Source organism: Dromaius novaehollandiae, chromosome 8, assembly GCF_036370855.1.
Source record: "Dromaius novaehollandiae isolate bDroNov1 chromosome 8, bDroNov1.hap1, whole genome shotgun sequence".
Lineage (NCBI taxonomy): Eukaryota > Metazoa > Chordata > Aves > Casuariiformes > Dromaiidae > Dromaius > Dromaius novaehollandiae.
In genome coordinates this window covers 9,085,266-9,099,735 of record NC_088105.1, presented here as the reverse complement: position 1 = coordinate 9,099,735, position 14,470 = coordinate 9,085,266, and the positions used below count along the sequence as shown (strand labels likewise).

The window sequence follows — 14,470 nt, the reverse complement described above, 5'->3', positions numbered from 1 at the left end:
CTTTAAAGAGTTTTTTGCAGGGGAACTGGCAAGGGCAGGGGAGGACATTAGATCAGATTAAGGTAACAGATTCATAGAAAATCTGAAGCCAAGGACTTGCGAGGCTGTATTGCACAATGCAGCTGTAATAGCATTTACCGAAATCTTGCTCACACCCCTCTGGCCCAGTGTTTCAAGATCTGTAGCTGAGAAGCTGTCAGGAAAAATCTGCATAACTAACTCTGTAGTTATGTTTAATTTTCGCAGCACTGAGCTTCATCCTGTAGATCTTTAGCAATAGCATTTGAAGCTGGACTAGTTGATTTTTATCTGGAAATTACAGTATGGTCAATTGGAATTTACTTCTGTGGCATGGTTATTTAATTTGTTGAGAGCAGCTGCATATTCAGGAATTGTTTCCTTATGATCTTTCTGCTGAGCAGCCACTGAGACAAGAAGAAACTTTCCTGTGATGTTTCCTTAACCGCTCATCTTTTGAGTTTTTCCACTCCCGATTGTGGTCTTGCATTAGGACACTGATAGCTGTAGAATTTAAATTGGTATTGCTTTATAATTTAATTTCTGGATAGAGGAGGAAACATGATGTGTTCCACTAGTACGTAAGTGCATGTGCGAGCCTGCAATTCATTCGTTAGACATTTTGAAAACCAGTGCTTATTTTGTATGCTTGAATCAGGAGCCTTTCAGTGCCCATGGCACTCCCACAGAGTGGCAGCTTACAAGTGGAAGAGTTTCTCTCTTTTCTAATGTAAAAATGTGTTCCACACAGCTCTTTGCATGAAGCTGCAGTAGCATGTGGATGCTGCACCCCCCCCCCCCCCCAAGTTGGAAAGAAAAGAAAGCCTGACAAAGCCCAGTTTTCTGTGTGCATTTTTGCAAGTCGCCAAGTGGCAGGCCCTCTCACAAGAGAGAAGAATCAGAACGGTCCCTGAGTCAGGAAGGGGAAAAAGAAGCTAGCTAAGGATTGGTGGGAATATTCAAACTCAACTGAAAGACCCTGATCTAGTCTCTCTGGATGGCAGAACACTGTTAAGTATATTGTTTTTCAGTAGTCATCGGCTCTAGGGACAGAAAAAAAGCATCTGCAAGGGCTTTGAAAGGATGTGGCCTCCTTAGCTAGCCTGTAGTAGCTGTTCCTTCTGTGTGTAGGTGCTGATTGAAACTGATGGCAAACAGTCTTTGGATAGTGATGTGGAAGTTAATTAAAAGCAATGTCTTGTCTGGTGAACTAATTAGTTACAAATATTTATCTTCAGCGTTTCTACCCTTATGCCTTGATATCTTCCTCTCAAGTGCTGTGTGCTTTTCCAGTTACGCAGGCAGCAGTGGCTGTTCATCTAAATAGAAAAAAAAATCCCTGTAACAACTAGATCAATTGGTCACATGGAAAAAATGATTTTATAAAGCATTTGAATACATCTAATTGCTAGCTTTAATGAGTACTGTAACTTTTATTCTGTCCTGTTCTTGCCTGGCCATGCTTCTCTGGTATAAATGTTTCCTGTTTCTTGCTGGTACCTTCTGCTCCCTGATCCTTCTCTTCCTCTAGACGTATCATGGCTCGCTTGCCTGTTTCTCTTGTGTACTTCCACTGAAGCGTCAAGTCCTTAAGAACAGCTCTTATTTCCCCATCTTTTATATCAAGAACCTTCAGGAACAGCGTATTGATCAGTATGTGCTCTGTGATGTAAACTTCAGGCTAACATTTGGAAAAGAGGACCCACATGACCTATAGCTCTCCAACACAATGTCTGTCAGATTCTTGTGGAACGGGTTGCTTCTTGTGAACAAGGACATGATACCAGCAGTTTGAAATTAGCTATGTAACACGCACATTTTGGATGGCTAGGCTGCTAAATCACTGTGTTTTAGTACAGTAGTACTGCTTGAAAATAACCAACTTGAGTAAACTGTGTCTGAAGAACTGATACAGTAATTATTTATTACTACAGACACATTTAAACTGTTTCTCAAGCAAGCGGCTTATGAAAATAAGCACCTTATTCCCATTTTGTTTGCATTTCCATTTATTTTACAAGGCATCATTCACACAATGATAACAAGGTACTGATCCAAACAATTCTGTAACAATTAAAAAAGTAAACATTTGTTGTGACCATGTACATTAAATTGCACTTTTAATAACAAGCATTACACTTATATGTCCATATTATACTTTATATAATACATGGATTTGTGGCACAAGAACTGGCAGTATTGGATTGTTCTCAGTTCAAGGGCTCATACCACAATGATCCTCTATTTTCCTTACCCTTTAGCAAAGTGTATTTTTATGAACTAGGGACGTGCCCAGATAACAAACTTTGCCTGAATAACCCCAAACCTGGAAAATGTCACTGTGGATCACAGCTTTGAAGCTGGTCTTTATTTTCAGTGTTGTGAAGTGAATCAACCTTGAATTACAGAAGGGGAAGGATCTGACTCCAAACTGTATGGGCTTAGATCCATTTCTGCTCTCATTCACCATCTTTTCACTGTTTGAACAAGCCATAAGGAGTCTTCTTGCATGAGACCAACACGTTCCAAGAGAACTCCTGGTACAGCTTCTGAAAATGGTAGCTGTACCAAGGCAGCCCTGGGAATTACTAGAAGGAGGGAATTGGGATCTGGAGAAAAGTCTGAGAACATCTGCTCTTGTTTGCATTGGTAGTAGCATCCATGTATTATATAAAATACAAAAATAAGAGAAACTGAAAGGAAATTAGTACAGCCCAGGATTCTCGTGGTATCAAATCACAAATGAACCTTATGATACCAAATCCTTTTGATGTATTTATCCCCTTGTTATTCAGTTTCCTATATATTATTCTATATATAAGATATAGTTTTCCAAAGATACATATATATTCCTTTACAGGTTAAATAAAAGCAAGTCCCACTGAATAAGAAAATAAGAGGAAGTAATGTTCTAACTTTCTACCTTTTCTTTTTAAGGTAAAAAATAGCATGAAATACATTCAGTAGCAAAGCAGTGGAAATGCAGAGGAAACGGAGAGCCCTGTATTCCTGGAGGAGAAAACTGTATGTGTTAAGTCATGATCCTGAAATAAATTATGTAGACTTCTGAGCTGGGAAAGATAGGCTCTTGGTCAATGCTGAGAGTTAGTGATCCAGTTCCAAATTCTTTGAATTTCTCTAAATGCCATCTGCAAATTAACTCAGTTTTAAAGGGTGCTGTGATGTATATCTGTTCTAACTCAAAGGTCCAAAAATCAGTGCTTCATTGTGTCTCTCTTTAGTATTATTTGGAAGGAGGTAATGGGACAGCTCCCAGTAGGATATTAGCATAATAGACAGTAGAAGAATTTAGTTCAAGCCTTTGTGTTTGCCAGAAAAAAGCAATGTCTGGTTCTGTGTATACTCACAGCCCTGGATATACACAGTGTTACATGTCTTGTGAAGCCAGCTGCTTCTACAACAGCCCATTTAGCAGGGTAGCTCTAATGGATGGTTGCTTGTCAACGAGGAGAACAGTCATTTAGTCTTCACATAAAAATCTCTGCCCTGATCTTCACATTCTGAAAATGACTTGCATTAAAATTTTCTCTCTAGCAGTTGGAAAAAAACCCGCATTATATAAGACAAGCGCATTCCTGTTTTCAATGCCAAAGGTTTTCAGGCTTATTAGATTATGCAGAAGTGTGCCAAATATCCCTGAGTCTAACAGTTTAATAATCAAAGTAAGAGGTATAGTTCTCCCACATATGAGTAGTTTCATGGATTTCAATGCAACTACTTAGTATAAGGAAGGGAACTCAGTCGTACCAGTTTCCTGCGGAGAACTGTGGAAAACATTGACTTTCTTATGTAGTTTGTAAGTCTTGATACTTTAGTTTCAGTAAAGTTACATTATTATTACTCCTAACATAATTGCCCTATTTAGTTGAGTGACATCCTGACTCTGAAGTGAATGGGATACCTTATGCTTTGTCAACACATCTGAATTTTGCTGTGCTTGACTTTCTTTTCCTAATGACAAAAGAAACCTACCAGCTTTTTCTCCATCCCCCTCTCCCTTTGTAAACGTCTGTTTTTACTTTGTTTTAACACAATGGCACAGGTGAAAAGTATCTACCTTAAAAGAAATTTCAAGGGCCAAACAAAATGTCCTTTCAAACTTCCAACAGGAAAAAAACTGCTTATCTAATATGTAACTAATTTAGCTGTAGCAAATTGGAGAATAAACTAACTAATGGGCAGAGCAAGGGTATGTTTGTCAGCTGGCAGTACTGATTACATGGCTGACCACCTTTCCAGATACTGATTTCACTAGACATTAATGCATATGAACCTCAGGGAATTTACAGTTTCTTGGATTAAAGCCAGGCAGTGATATTTTTTATTTTCTCAGTTTTAATTTTTAAAATCTGGATAAATTTATAATGTTAAATTAAGTGAAGTAAGCACTATTATTTTAGAGTACCATGTTTGATTCACAAAGATAATACAAGACTAGTTCACAGATCTACCATATAACTAAATCAACCTTGCTTTATTTATCCTGTAAAGTGTTACAGTCAAAATAAAAACAACTTCTTAAAGTGGAAAAAAAGATTCTTTCCATATTGGGCATCTCAGGAACAGATTAGAATCCAACAGAATCAACAGTTGTACTAAAAATACTCTTTGGAAGTTTGCACCTAATCAAAGTAAAGGCCTTATTTCAAAAGTATGCATTCTTAATAAAAGTAAAAAACAAGATGTAGTTAAGATTTATATTAATATAAACTCATATATAAATTGTTTAAATATTAGTTTATATATATATAAAAATCAATTTACTTTTAATATAAGTTTGATGTGGACACATAGTTTGATACTGACTCAGATTAAAAAAAAAATTAATCACTCCAGGCTCGAGAGCTATGTTAGTTATTCCAGTGCCACATGAACATAGCAGTTTCAGTTAGACTTTGATTTAATGAAGTTTCCTACTGAAAATCTAAAAGAACACAGAGCCAGCTATTCTAGACAGATCAGTCACTCTGGGATATGTGTGTATTTCCAGACGGTACTTAGCGCTGTTATCCACAGCTGAAAGGGCTAATTAAAACCCAAATATTGATCTCATAGGAAACTTAGTATCATAATAGTATGTACAGTCAACAGGTAGAACTTCAGGTAGAACTTTAGGTTGCCTGTTTTAATCCTGCAGTCTTGCTACTTTCTGAGTCTCTGAACTATTCTTATTCATCTAGAAAATTATTTTAGAAATGCCATAGAGTTATTTTGCTTATTCTTTCAGTAATTTTATGACGACTCAGTTTCCAAATATAAATATTACTTTTACAAATGCCTCCACTACAAACACTACCTGGCAGCTACAGATGAAAGGTGAAAATTATTTACTGCCTTTGTTATTGCCAAGACAGGTAATTCAGCCATTGCCCTCTGAAGCTTATTTTGCTGATGTGTGAGGCACAAGGAAAGCTAGCTTCCACTCCTACATGTGTTCGGACACATCATGGCTAGCAGGAAGCAACTATGTTTTTGTCACAGAAACTTCTAAAGTCAGAGAGCTGCTACACTGAGAAAGAAGATGTCATGTCAAAGCTACGATTCCATGAGACACAGTGAGCTTACTTAACAGCTCCTTTTTGAAGAACTGGGGAAGTCCTGCTCCCATTTTCCCCTCAATCTCTTGTACTCATCGCACCCTTTGAGATAAGTTAACTCACTAACTTGGCAAAAAGCTTATTAGCCAAAAAAGAACAAAAATCCACCCACTTTTTTTTTTTTTTTAATCATCTCTAGTATGGGCCAGAACAAGGGAGGGACAGGACTGTACAACAGGGACTGGAAGAGGTAAGATCTTTCAGCAGCAGTGAGTTGTTACCTTGGCTCAGCTGCTAAGGGAATCGTAGTCTTAATCATTGATTATTACTGCATTTTTCCAATCAAAGTTTTAAATCAACTTGTGAGTATGATTTAAGTTAAATAAAATGAGAAATATGGACACTTGTCAAACCATCAGTGTCACACATCAACACAGTACTCTCAAATATAACAATCAAAGGTTGACCAGGTATTCTTAAATGTCACTTCCACTTTATTACATAGTTTATTTCAAGGGTGAAATGGTACTGATAAGTGAAATAATAATGCAACATTCCACATAATGGAAACATTTACGCAAATATTATTAGCGAGAAATTGACTTGAGAAGGAAAGAGATCTTTGTTTTAGTTGCAAAACAAAATCCTTCTGCTTTTTGCATATAATCACTGTTCTTGCAAGCAAGTTTATAAAGACTAGGAATTTTAACTCCTTACTCTTAGAAGATAGAATCTGCATTGTCAAGTTGCAGGATAGCTGTGTCAGAATAGTGATTATATTTTGATCTCTACTTCAAACAGCTGACTGCCTTTCAGAATGATCCATTTGGCACACACAAACCTTAAATTTGTACTACCCTGTTTAAAAAAATTCACAATTATGCTTGACAATAAAGCACAAGATGAGTATCATTAATTTTTATTGTACAAAACTGACAAGATATGGCATTCCTTAGAATTAAAAAAAAAAGAAAAAGAACAGAAGTAATGTCCCTGGAACAACTTTGTAAATGGAAAAATTAATGCACAACCTTTTGTCCAGCAATGATATTTACCTGCAAGACCTTCTTACAGACATGTCGGATATGATTAAAAAAATATTCCGATCAGTTCAAGCAATAGTTTAATTTTCCGTGAAATAAGTATTTCTATAAACACTCTTCGTTAAGTCAAAACAAATGCTTTTGAATTTTCTTACTTTAGAGATACAAAACAATCAGACAGATTTGGGAATCATCAGAGAAATCTATCCCATGGGAAAAGTCTAGGTGTAATATTCCATTTGAAAATTTTTGTATTTATAAAAATAAGTAACACACCAACGTGGCATTTCCTAACCAAACACTTATAGCAAGCAGATCTTGTTTCTGTGATGTTTTATTCACCAGTGCAGCAAAAAACTTTTTTTTTTAAATTTAATACCTCATTTCTGTGTCAAATTCAAAACTTGAATATAGACCCAGGGAAACTTTGTCATTAATTTTATTCATAAAACCTACCCTTTATTGCACAGGATTCACAAAAAGTCAAATGTATACAAGGTCTGCACTTGCTTCTTGGCAAAAAAAAAAAAAAATCAAATAAATGTTGAATAGTTTTCCCTTTCTCCCAGTGGAAGGAATTATATCTTGGAATTTGTATAAAATGAAATAAAAAAAAAGGAACTAGATAATTTTATGTTAAATTCCAGTTCAGCTGTAAATAACGTTTAAATAGCAGTGCTACTCAGTGCTACAAAGAATTGCACTACTTGCATTTCTGAAGGAAAAAAAACAATTGAAACTATGAAATTATCAGGGAAGCTCAAACAATTGTGCCAAGAGAGCACAAGACTATCTTTGCTATGGCCTAAGCTTTACAAAAAGTGCTTCTCTGCAGGACACAGTCACAGCAATAAAATTCTGAGATGGTCCTAGGGCATGAGTTATTCTTGACACCCACACACACACTAGTACTTATTACACTGTGCTTTCTGTGAAGAGATTATGCTTCAGTACTTTACATTCTCCATTCTCTCTCTTCCTCCAGAAGAAGAAAAAACCTTTTATGCAAGATAAAAATAATTCTGAATAATTAGTCATGTATTAAAGACCTAGTTTTGAATTATTTATTCATTTTAACATCTAGTCATATAAAATAAATTGTAAAAGTATGAAGGTATCAGAACGTGGCTTTCAGCAAGGCAGCTGGGAAACAGGAATTCAACATAAAACAGGATTTTCTTTATTCCCCTTTGAAAAGGGTCACATCAGAATGAATGAAAAACACCGAAGAATTTCACTTCAAGCCTGCACTCCTGCCTTTTGTCCGTTCCCCAAGAGGAGAGACCACTGGAAGAATCCTCCAGGGTTTGTTTATGTTGTTCTTTGTGCTCTTGTATCAGGGGTCTGGCTGGAACTATGTACTGCTCTCTTTGGGTGGCAGAGGTGGCTGAGGCTGCTGTGGTGGCTGTGTGCCTGTGGCGGTTTTGATAGAGTTCAGGGTTTTGCTAAACCAAGAGTTTTTGGCAGCTTGGATTTCATTCATAAGGGCTCCTCTCTGGTGCTCCAGCTCCTAAGAAAGCAGAATAGTCAGAATTGATCAAAAATAACAATTAACAAAAGAGCATCTTCAGACTCAATCCCTGCAATCAAGCACTTTCCTTCCAACCTCCCAGGCACTGGAGGAGGACAAATTGAAACCTAGCAAACAGCTGAAGATATTTAGGTATTTCTACAAATGAAAATTTTCTTTGTTTTTAAAGACAGAGGAAAATAAGATTCTGTTCACTGGTATACACTGGTAAAGGTACATGCTCCCTTTAGGAACAACTTTCCTGCATGATTCAGAATTATTACATAGTACAACGAGGTTACGGAGACCACCACACCGTAGTTGAATCCCATGTACCTGAATTTTGCACTTGGCTTCCACAAGCTGCAGTTTGGTCTGTGCAAGTTCCAGCTCCATCTCTCTCAGCTGCTTTGTGAGTGCATCCTTCTCATCATCTGTTTCTATTCCTTGATTCTCCCTGCTTACAGCAGGCACCTTCAGTGCTCCCTCCTTACTGAAAATCTCACTGCAGTGTTTGCAGGCCATCACTTTACCCTGAAAGAGCGAGAAAGCTTGTTTTTAATCCATGTTACAGGACTTGCTGTTTTCTGGAAAAAATACATTTTTATATTAGACTGGCTTTCTGTTAATAATGGTTGAATGGTCTAGTACTGAAGTTTTCATTAAAGAATTTGAGAAGTTCATGAACTTCCAGGGTATACTTAACAGTAAAAGAATCCCTAAAAACTACCTAGCACATTCTGATTATGCACAGACGTTGCTTCTAGCGTAGAATTATATAAACCTTTTTGTAATCAAGACCTTGTAATATTTTGCAGTATTAACGGCAGCACATCGCAAAAGAGCAAATTGTACTCTAGGGACTTTTTGTCTTGCATAAAAGCACTTGACCAAATGCTTGGGTTAATACTGTTTTTGAGATTTTAAAGAAACACAGGAAGCTTTTCCATATTTCCCAGAAGCAAGTACCCTGTTTTGGCTGCAAAGGTCAGTACTGTCTTGTTGGCAGTGGAATTTAAGCATCTTACACAATAGCCCTTTTTGCCAACAGCATCTGATGCGCAATAGTAAGGTTCTTAGGCTGCCTGAAGAGGTGAACCATTCGTGGCTGAAGATGTAGGACAGCTGGCCTGGCCTCATCCAAACAAAAACAAGCTATTGAACTGTTTCAGCAAATTGTAAGAACATCAACCGTTGTATTTATTTTTGTGGTAAATATGAGATAAGAATTTGCTACCAGAAAGCAACAAAGGTTCAGCATGAGAACTAAGGAAAAACCTAGAAGATACAGCAGAAGGAAAATAATTGAAGCCTTTAATTATTTACATCCCATGAAAAATGAGTGCGGGGCTACCAGTGCAGCTTGACAGATGCCACTGTTGTTACAGTTAACTTCAGTTCACAGTTTCTTCTGTGTCATTGGCATTTAGGAATACTTGATTTAGAAACATCTTATATGTAGAGCCATCATTCTCACCTTCACAACTTCCAGCTCATCTTTACTGGCTGCCTGCTGTTTTTCCAGCCTGGTACTCAGCTGGGAACAAATCTGCAAGACAGAAAGCAGTACCTTAGATAAAGTTTACTCTACTAAAATTTAACAAATACTTTTAAACAGTTATGTTTGTTAGAGCTATGTCTTAAATTCTGCCTCTCTCAGATATGCATTTCTCCTTAACAAATTCACTGCTGGTGATAAGAAGACTGAAAAAGGCAGTATTCAATATTGAAGCTTAACACGGAGACTGCAATGTTTTATGGACAAATTGGTTTATATCATTTAAACAGCATTGTGTCATAGAAGAAAGAAGCATTTAGCCTACAGTACTAAGAATATCTAAAGGATAGGTTATTCTTGGTTCCCTAAATTAGCAGACTACTAGGAAAACCACATAAAGAATTATAATAGATTACAATGCTTGCTCTCCAAAAGCCTGCAATGTAATGCATCTTATTTAGAGGATGAGGTCTACAACTCTGAAAATTCAGCTCTCAGGTTGAAAAAGTTTACAAGTAAATATGAGAGAGTTTCTATGGAACATTACCTGTTTGTACTCAGCAATAATGGCTGTGGTTTTCTTAATCTCAGATTCTGCCTTCTCTAGCTGCTTCCTGAAGACCTCCTTCAACTAGGAATTCAAGGAGAGAAGTTACACAGTATGCGGAAAGAAGTTTTCAATATGGGTGATCAAATTGTTCTTAAAGCTTTGCTGTATTTATAGCAATACTACAGCTTTTTCTTACCAATTTACAGTTCTTCAGACAAAAGTATGGTTTACTCAGTGTAATTTCTACTCAATAATATACTCAATTTTACTCTATAATGTAATTATATACATTATATTCAGTTAAAGCCCAAAAAATCTCTCCAGTCTATACTAGGATACAGTGTATCCCTGCTTAGAGCATTCTCCTGTATAGTAGTTTTCTCTATGTTAAGTGGTATATCACGGTCCAAAGAATACAAAGCAAGACCATTACAGATGATCTTAAAATTTTTATTTGGTTTGTTTTTTACCTCTGCACAGTATACAGCAAGTTTGGGGAGGCTTGGGGGGATGGGTTATCTGTTTGTTTGTTCTGAGACTGAACAGGGAGAAAAATCCCTCCAGCACTATCACACTTTCATCTCCCTAACAGGAAAAACAATTCTGGTTTTGTTTGTGGCACTGCGTTAAAATACAGCTAACTCATTTCCTTACCATTCAGAACCATTAAGCTTTCAGAGCCCTTTCAGTAGGGAAAAGGCCTCTACTGCCTTAGAGCACAGAGCAAACATAGAATTTGGCAACCTCCATTTTAGAGAGAGACAAAAAATTACTGTTTGGTTGTTACAGCCACTGTTGTCAAATGGCAAAAATAAAAATCAGAGTATCATTTCTGAAACAAATGTAAGTCATTGTTCAGCCTATCGATACGCAAACTTAAAAAATAAGATTGAACATTTTGCAGATGAGGCAAAATGAGGCCAGGTCTAGTTAGCAAAAATCCCCCCAAACCTTCAAGTCTAATATATTAATAGCTTTATTTCAATGGACCAGCAGCTGAAATCAGAATGACCTCTTATATGTTGGACATTCAGAGCTCAAGTAAAGGAAGACACTAGGAAATGTATCTTGCTTAAAAGCATTTACCCCAGTGATGTGAATTTTTTATTGCCACTGCAGTTTGGAAACAGAATCCTTTCCACAACTGCAACACATTCATGCTTTTCTACATATCCTTTTGCTTATGTTTAGCTAAGTGGAAAAAGTCAGAATATGTCTTACCTGAGCAGTTTCCTCTTCCTGCTTTCGTTTCTCTTCCTCAGTCTCCACTAGTTTCTGTTTGGTCAGCAGAAGTTCCTTGTTCAGAACATCTGCTTTGTCTTCAGCCTAGAATTAGAAAAGCCAGTGTAATCTAGGTGTTATCTGTTCCAATGGAAATATATTCATGTATACATCTCATGTATATTACAGATTTAGGTTCTAGAGGTACCTCTTCTCACCCTCAAATGGCTCACCTGACCTATTTTTTTAAAGGAAATACCCTTTTCAAGTAGCTATTTTCTAAGCTATTTCATTGTGGTTCAACAAGTGAGCAAAAGAACCCTTTTGCCAAATATTATCCATGCCCAGATTACAGGTAAGCAAGGATCATAGATCGTATGTCTTTACACAAACCTAATAGAAACAATGATGCATAGAATGTTTTTGTTGAGAACAATATTAATCCAAATGAGGGCAGCATGATTTAGCTCTTGCGTAACCTTAGTTAACTCATTTCATTTTTTATACCTGTAGATGGGGAAAAACAGATACTGCAGAAAAGGTTAGGTGCTTGCATCGTGCCTTACAAAGTGTCAGAGCTTAGACACGTATAAAAGAGACAAACAGGACTGTCAAGTAAAAAGGTTTGGTTAACAATGCAAAATAAATACTTCCAGGAGGAACCAGATACTCTGTACTGGAGAATATGAACTTTCTCCTTTCTGTTGAAGGGCCAAGAATATGGTGAAACATACTGGGGAATGCTTTGGTTTCATGACAGCTATCCTCACTGATCACTAGGAAAGATATATTTAGTCAATGTCTGATTATATTCTGCTGACTACCTCACCCCCCACCTGGGAGATAAACGCTGCGTCGCACCACTCATTCTGTTCAATAACTGGTGCTGGAACAGGCAATGGTTGTGGTTAAAGAACACACAATTTGTTGAAAATGCAAGAGGGCAAATGGCACTGTAAAACGATGAAAACAGCAGAGAATTTTGTCTCTGAATTACACTTTGTTTTTCTACCATTACTGAGGATATTAGCTTATCTATCTGGCACAGTGTTAATTATTAATGAGGATGTTATTGATGATAGCAGAAGCAGCTCCACTAAGGCCACGACCAAAGAGATGGACTGAGGAGTCCTGCATTGCTAAGTCTGCAAATGGCCATATGGAAGAAAGGGATAGAGATGAGTAAAAGAACGGAAGAGGGATAAAATTGACATCTTAGAGAGGACAAAAGTAGTATGGGATAGCAAGGATATTTATGATAAAATACCTGTTTAAAACCTATACTATAAACTAAAAATATTTATTCCTTTTATCTGGTCATTCCAGGTTCTCCTAGTGTCTACAGTAGGATGTGGTATCACCTGTTCTTGCCCATGACGACTGGCAAAGGGTACTTGCTTGACAGCTGTGTCCTGATACTTCGGAAAGCAACATGGGGAGGAGCAAACATTAAGCTTGTTCTACATATAACTGGGGAAGATAGAGCACCTCAACACATTATTTTTGGCCTTTACATGAAAAGATCCCACTCCACCACACATCTCTGGCTGCTCTTGCTCACCAAGATGGCTCAGATTTTTAGAATCACATGGATCCAAAATAGCAGAGTTTAATTCTCAAGAATTTCACTAAACAGAAATATGAATTGCAACTACTGTGGTCAATGACATGTTAACAACTTTCAAGTTAAATAAAGAAAGCCTGAAACTCCTGAAAATCAAATTGAGAGGCCCATGCAGGAATAGATTTTACATTACAAGAATACTATTGTCTTCACTGAGCAAGGTGCTAATCATCAATGACGGTGGGATATAGCCCTCCTGTATTCAGTACATTAATAACAGCTGTTAAGGAATTTATCAATATGACATAAAACACTAAAGCAAAGAGAAGGGTGGAATGTGTAATTCTCTGAAAGCCAGCTCTAGGATAAATGGCTCTGAAAGCCATCGTCCTCCACACTCCTGGCTTCATAGGAAATAAAAGCAGTTACCAAAGGATGCCCAGGAACCCTTTTAATTTTTGGTGCCAAGCTACTTCATTATCTCTGAATTTCGTTAGCTGTACTGGAAACTACTGTGGAAAATAGATCGAGATAAGGTAGCAGAAATTCTGCAAGGCAACTTCCTTGAAAGTATTCTTTCAAGTCTTCCAAGGAGTGTGTGATATCTTTTTCCAGTTATGTTCATCCTTTAGTATCTGCCTAAAAGATTATGACCTGTATTTTCTAAAAGTGACCCCAACAGAGGCGTCGGTGTCCGTGTCCTTAGGATACCACTGTGTATGCCTACACCTGCATACATTTGCAAATCTAACTTTCTGACTGAATGAGAAACTAGGTTGTCAGGAAAATAAAGGCACAAATAATAGCGCTTTTAATTTTGTACCCATGCTTTCAGTTGAATGTAAAACAGGGCTCCTACAATTGGCACTGCCCAGTCTAAGCTTGAACTCATCACTGCTGGTGATGGACTCACCTGGTCCAAGTCATTTCGTAAGGCGATTTTGCTTGTTACAAGTTCATGCGCAAGGTCATCGTTCTCCTGTTCTAGCCTCATGCTAGCTTCTTGGAGCCTGCGGTTCTCCCTCTGCAGGAAGAAAGGAACAACCAGAAAAAGAAGTTAATTCTTCTCAATGTTAAAGAAAGGTAAATGAGTATATTGTGTGCATAAAACACCGAGAAGGCAAGAGTGCACATTAAGACAGGACTGCTGCTCTGGGAAACAACAGTGAATTAAGCCAGCGGTGCAAATGCAGCGATTCCCTTCACATCCCAATGGCTGTGTTTGAGACGCCTAAGTGCCACACTGACTGTAGGGCTTCTCTGTCAAAAGTAAACACAGTCCTCTCCTCAAAAGCACTTCTTTTCTGCTTAGTCATCATGGAAAGAAATTAAGCAGATAAAATCCCCCGCAGCATCAGTGAAGAGGAGCTTTTGAAGAGATAACAGTATTTCCGATCAGAAGTAAAAATCTGTCCTGCTCCATTTTGCAAAATTTTGACTGTAGGTAACCATAAAAATAGTCCATTTTGTAAACGCTGTAGTGACAACCACCCATTCTCTGCTGGACC

The 14,470-nt window shown here is 37.4% G+C and overlaps 1 protein-coding gene across 9 annotated transcripts in view; it reads right to left on the bottom strand.

Annotated features, from left to right (window-relative positions):
- Positions 1–6,047: 6,047 nt before the first annotated feature.
- The window catches only part of RABGAP1L (RAB GTPase activating protein 1 like), a 263,348-nt gene continuing 254,925 nt past the window's right edge, over positions 6,048–14,470 (bottom strand). For all 9 annotated transcript variants that reach the window (XM_064515591.1, XM_064515588.1, XM_064515592.1 and 6 more), the window contains 6 exons: positions 13,876–13,986; positions 11,399–11,503; positions 10,175–10,258; positions 9,607–9,678; positions 8,466–8,663; positions 6,048–8,129 (listed from right to left, as the gene is read on the bottom strand). In XM_064515591.1, the coding sequence (XP_064371661.1) occupies positions 7,974–8,129; positions 8,466–8,663; positions 9,607–9,678; positions 10,175–10,258; positions 11,399–11,503; positions 13,876–13,986 (726 nt within the window). In that variant the 3' untranslated portion in view covers positions 6,048–7,973. The remainder of the gene's footprint in view (positions 8,130–8,465; positions 8,664–9,606; positions 9,679–10,174; positions 10,259–11,398; positions 11,504–13,875; positions 13,987–14,470) is intronic.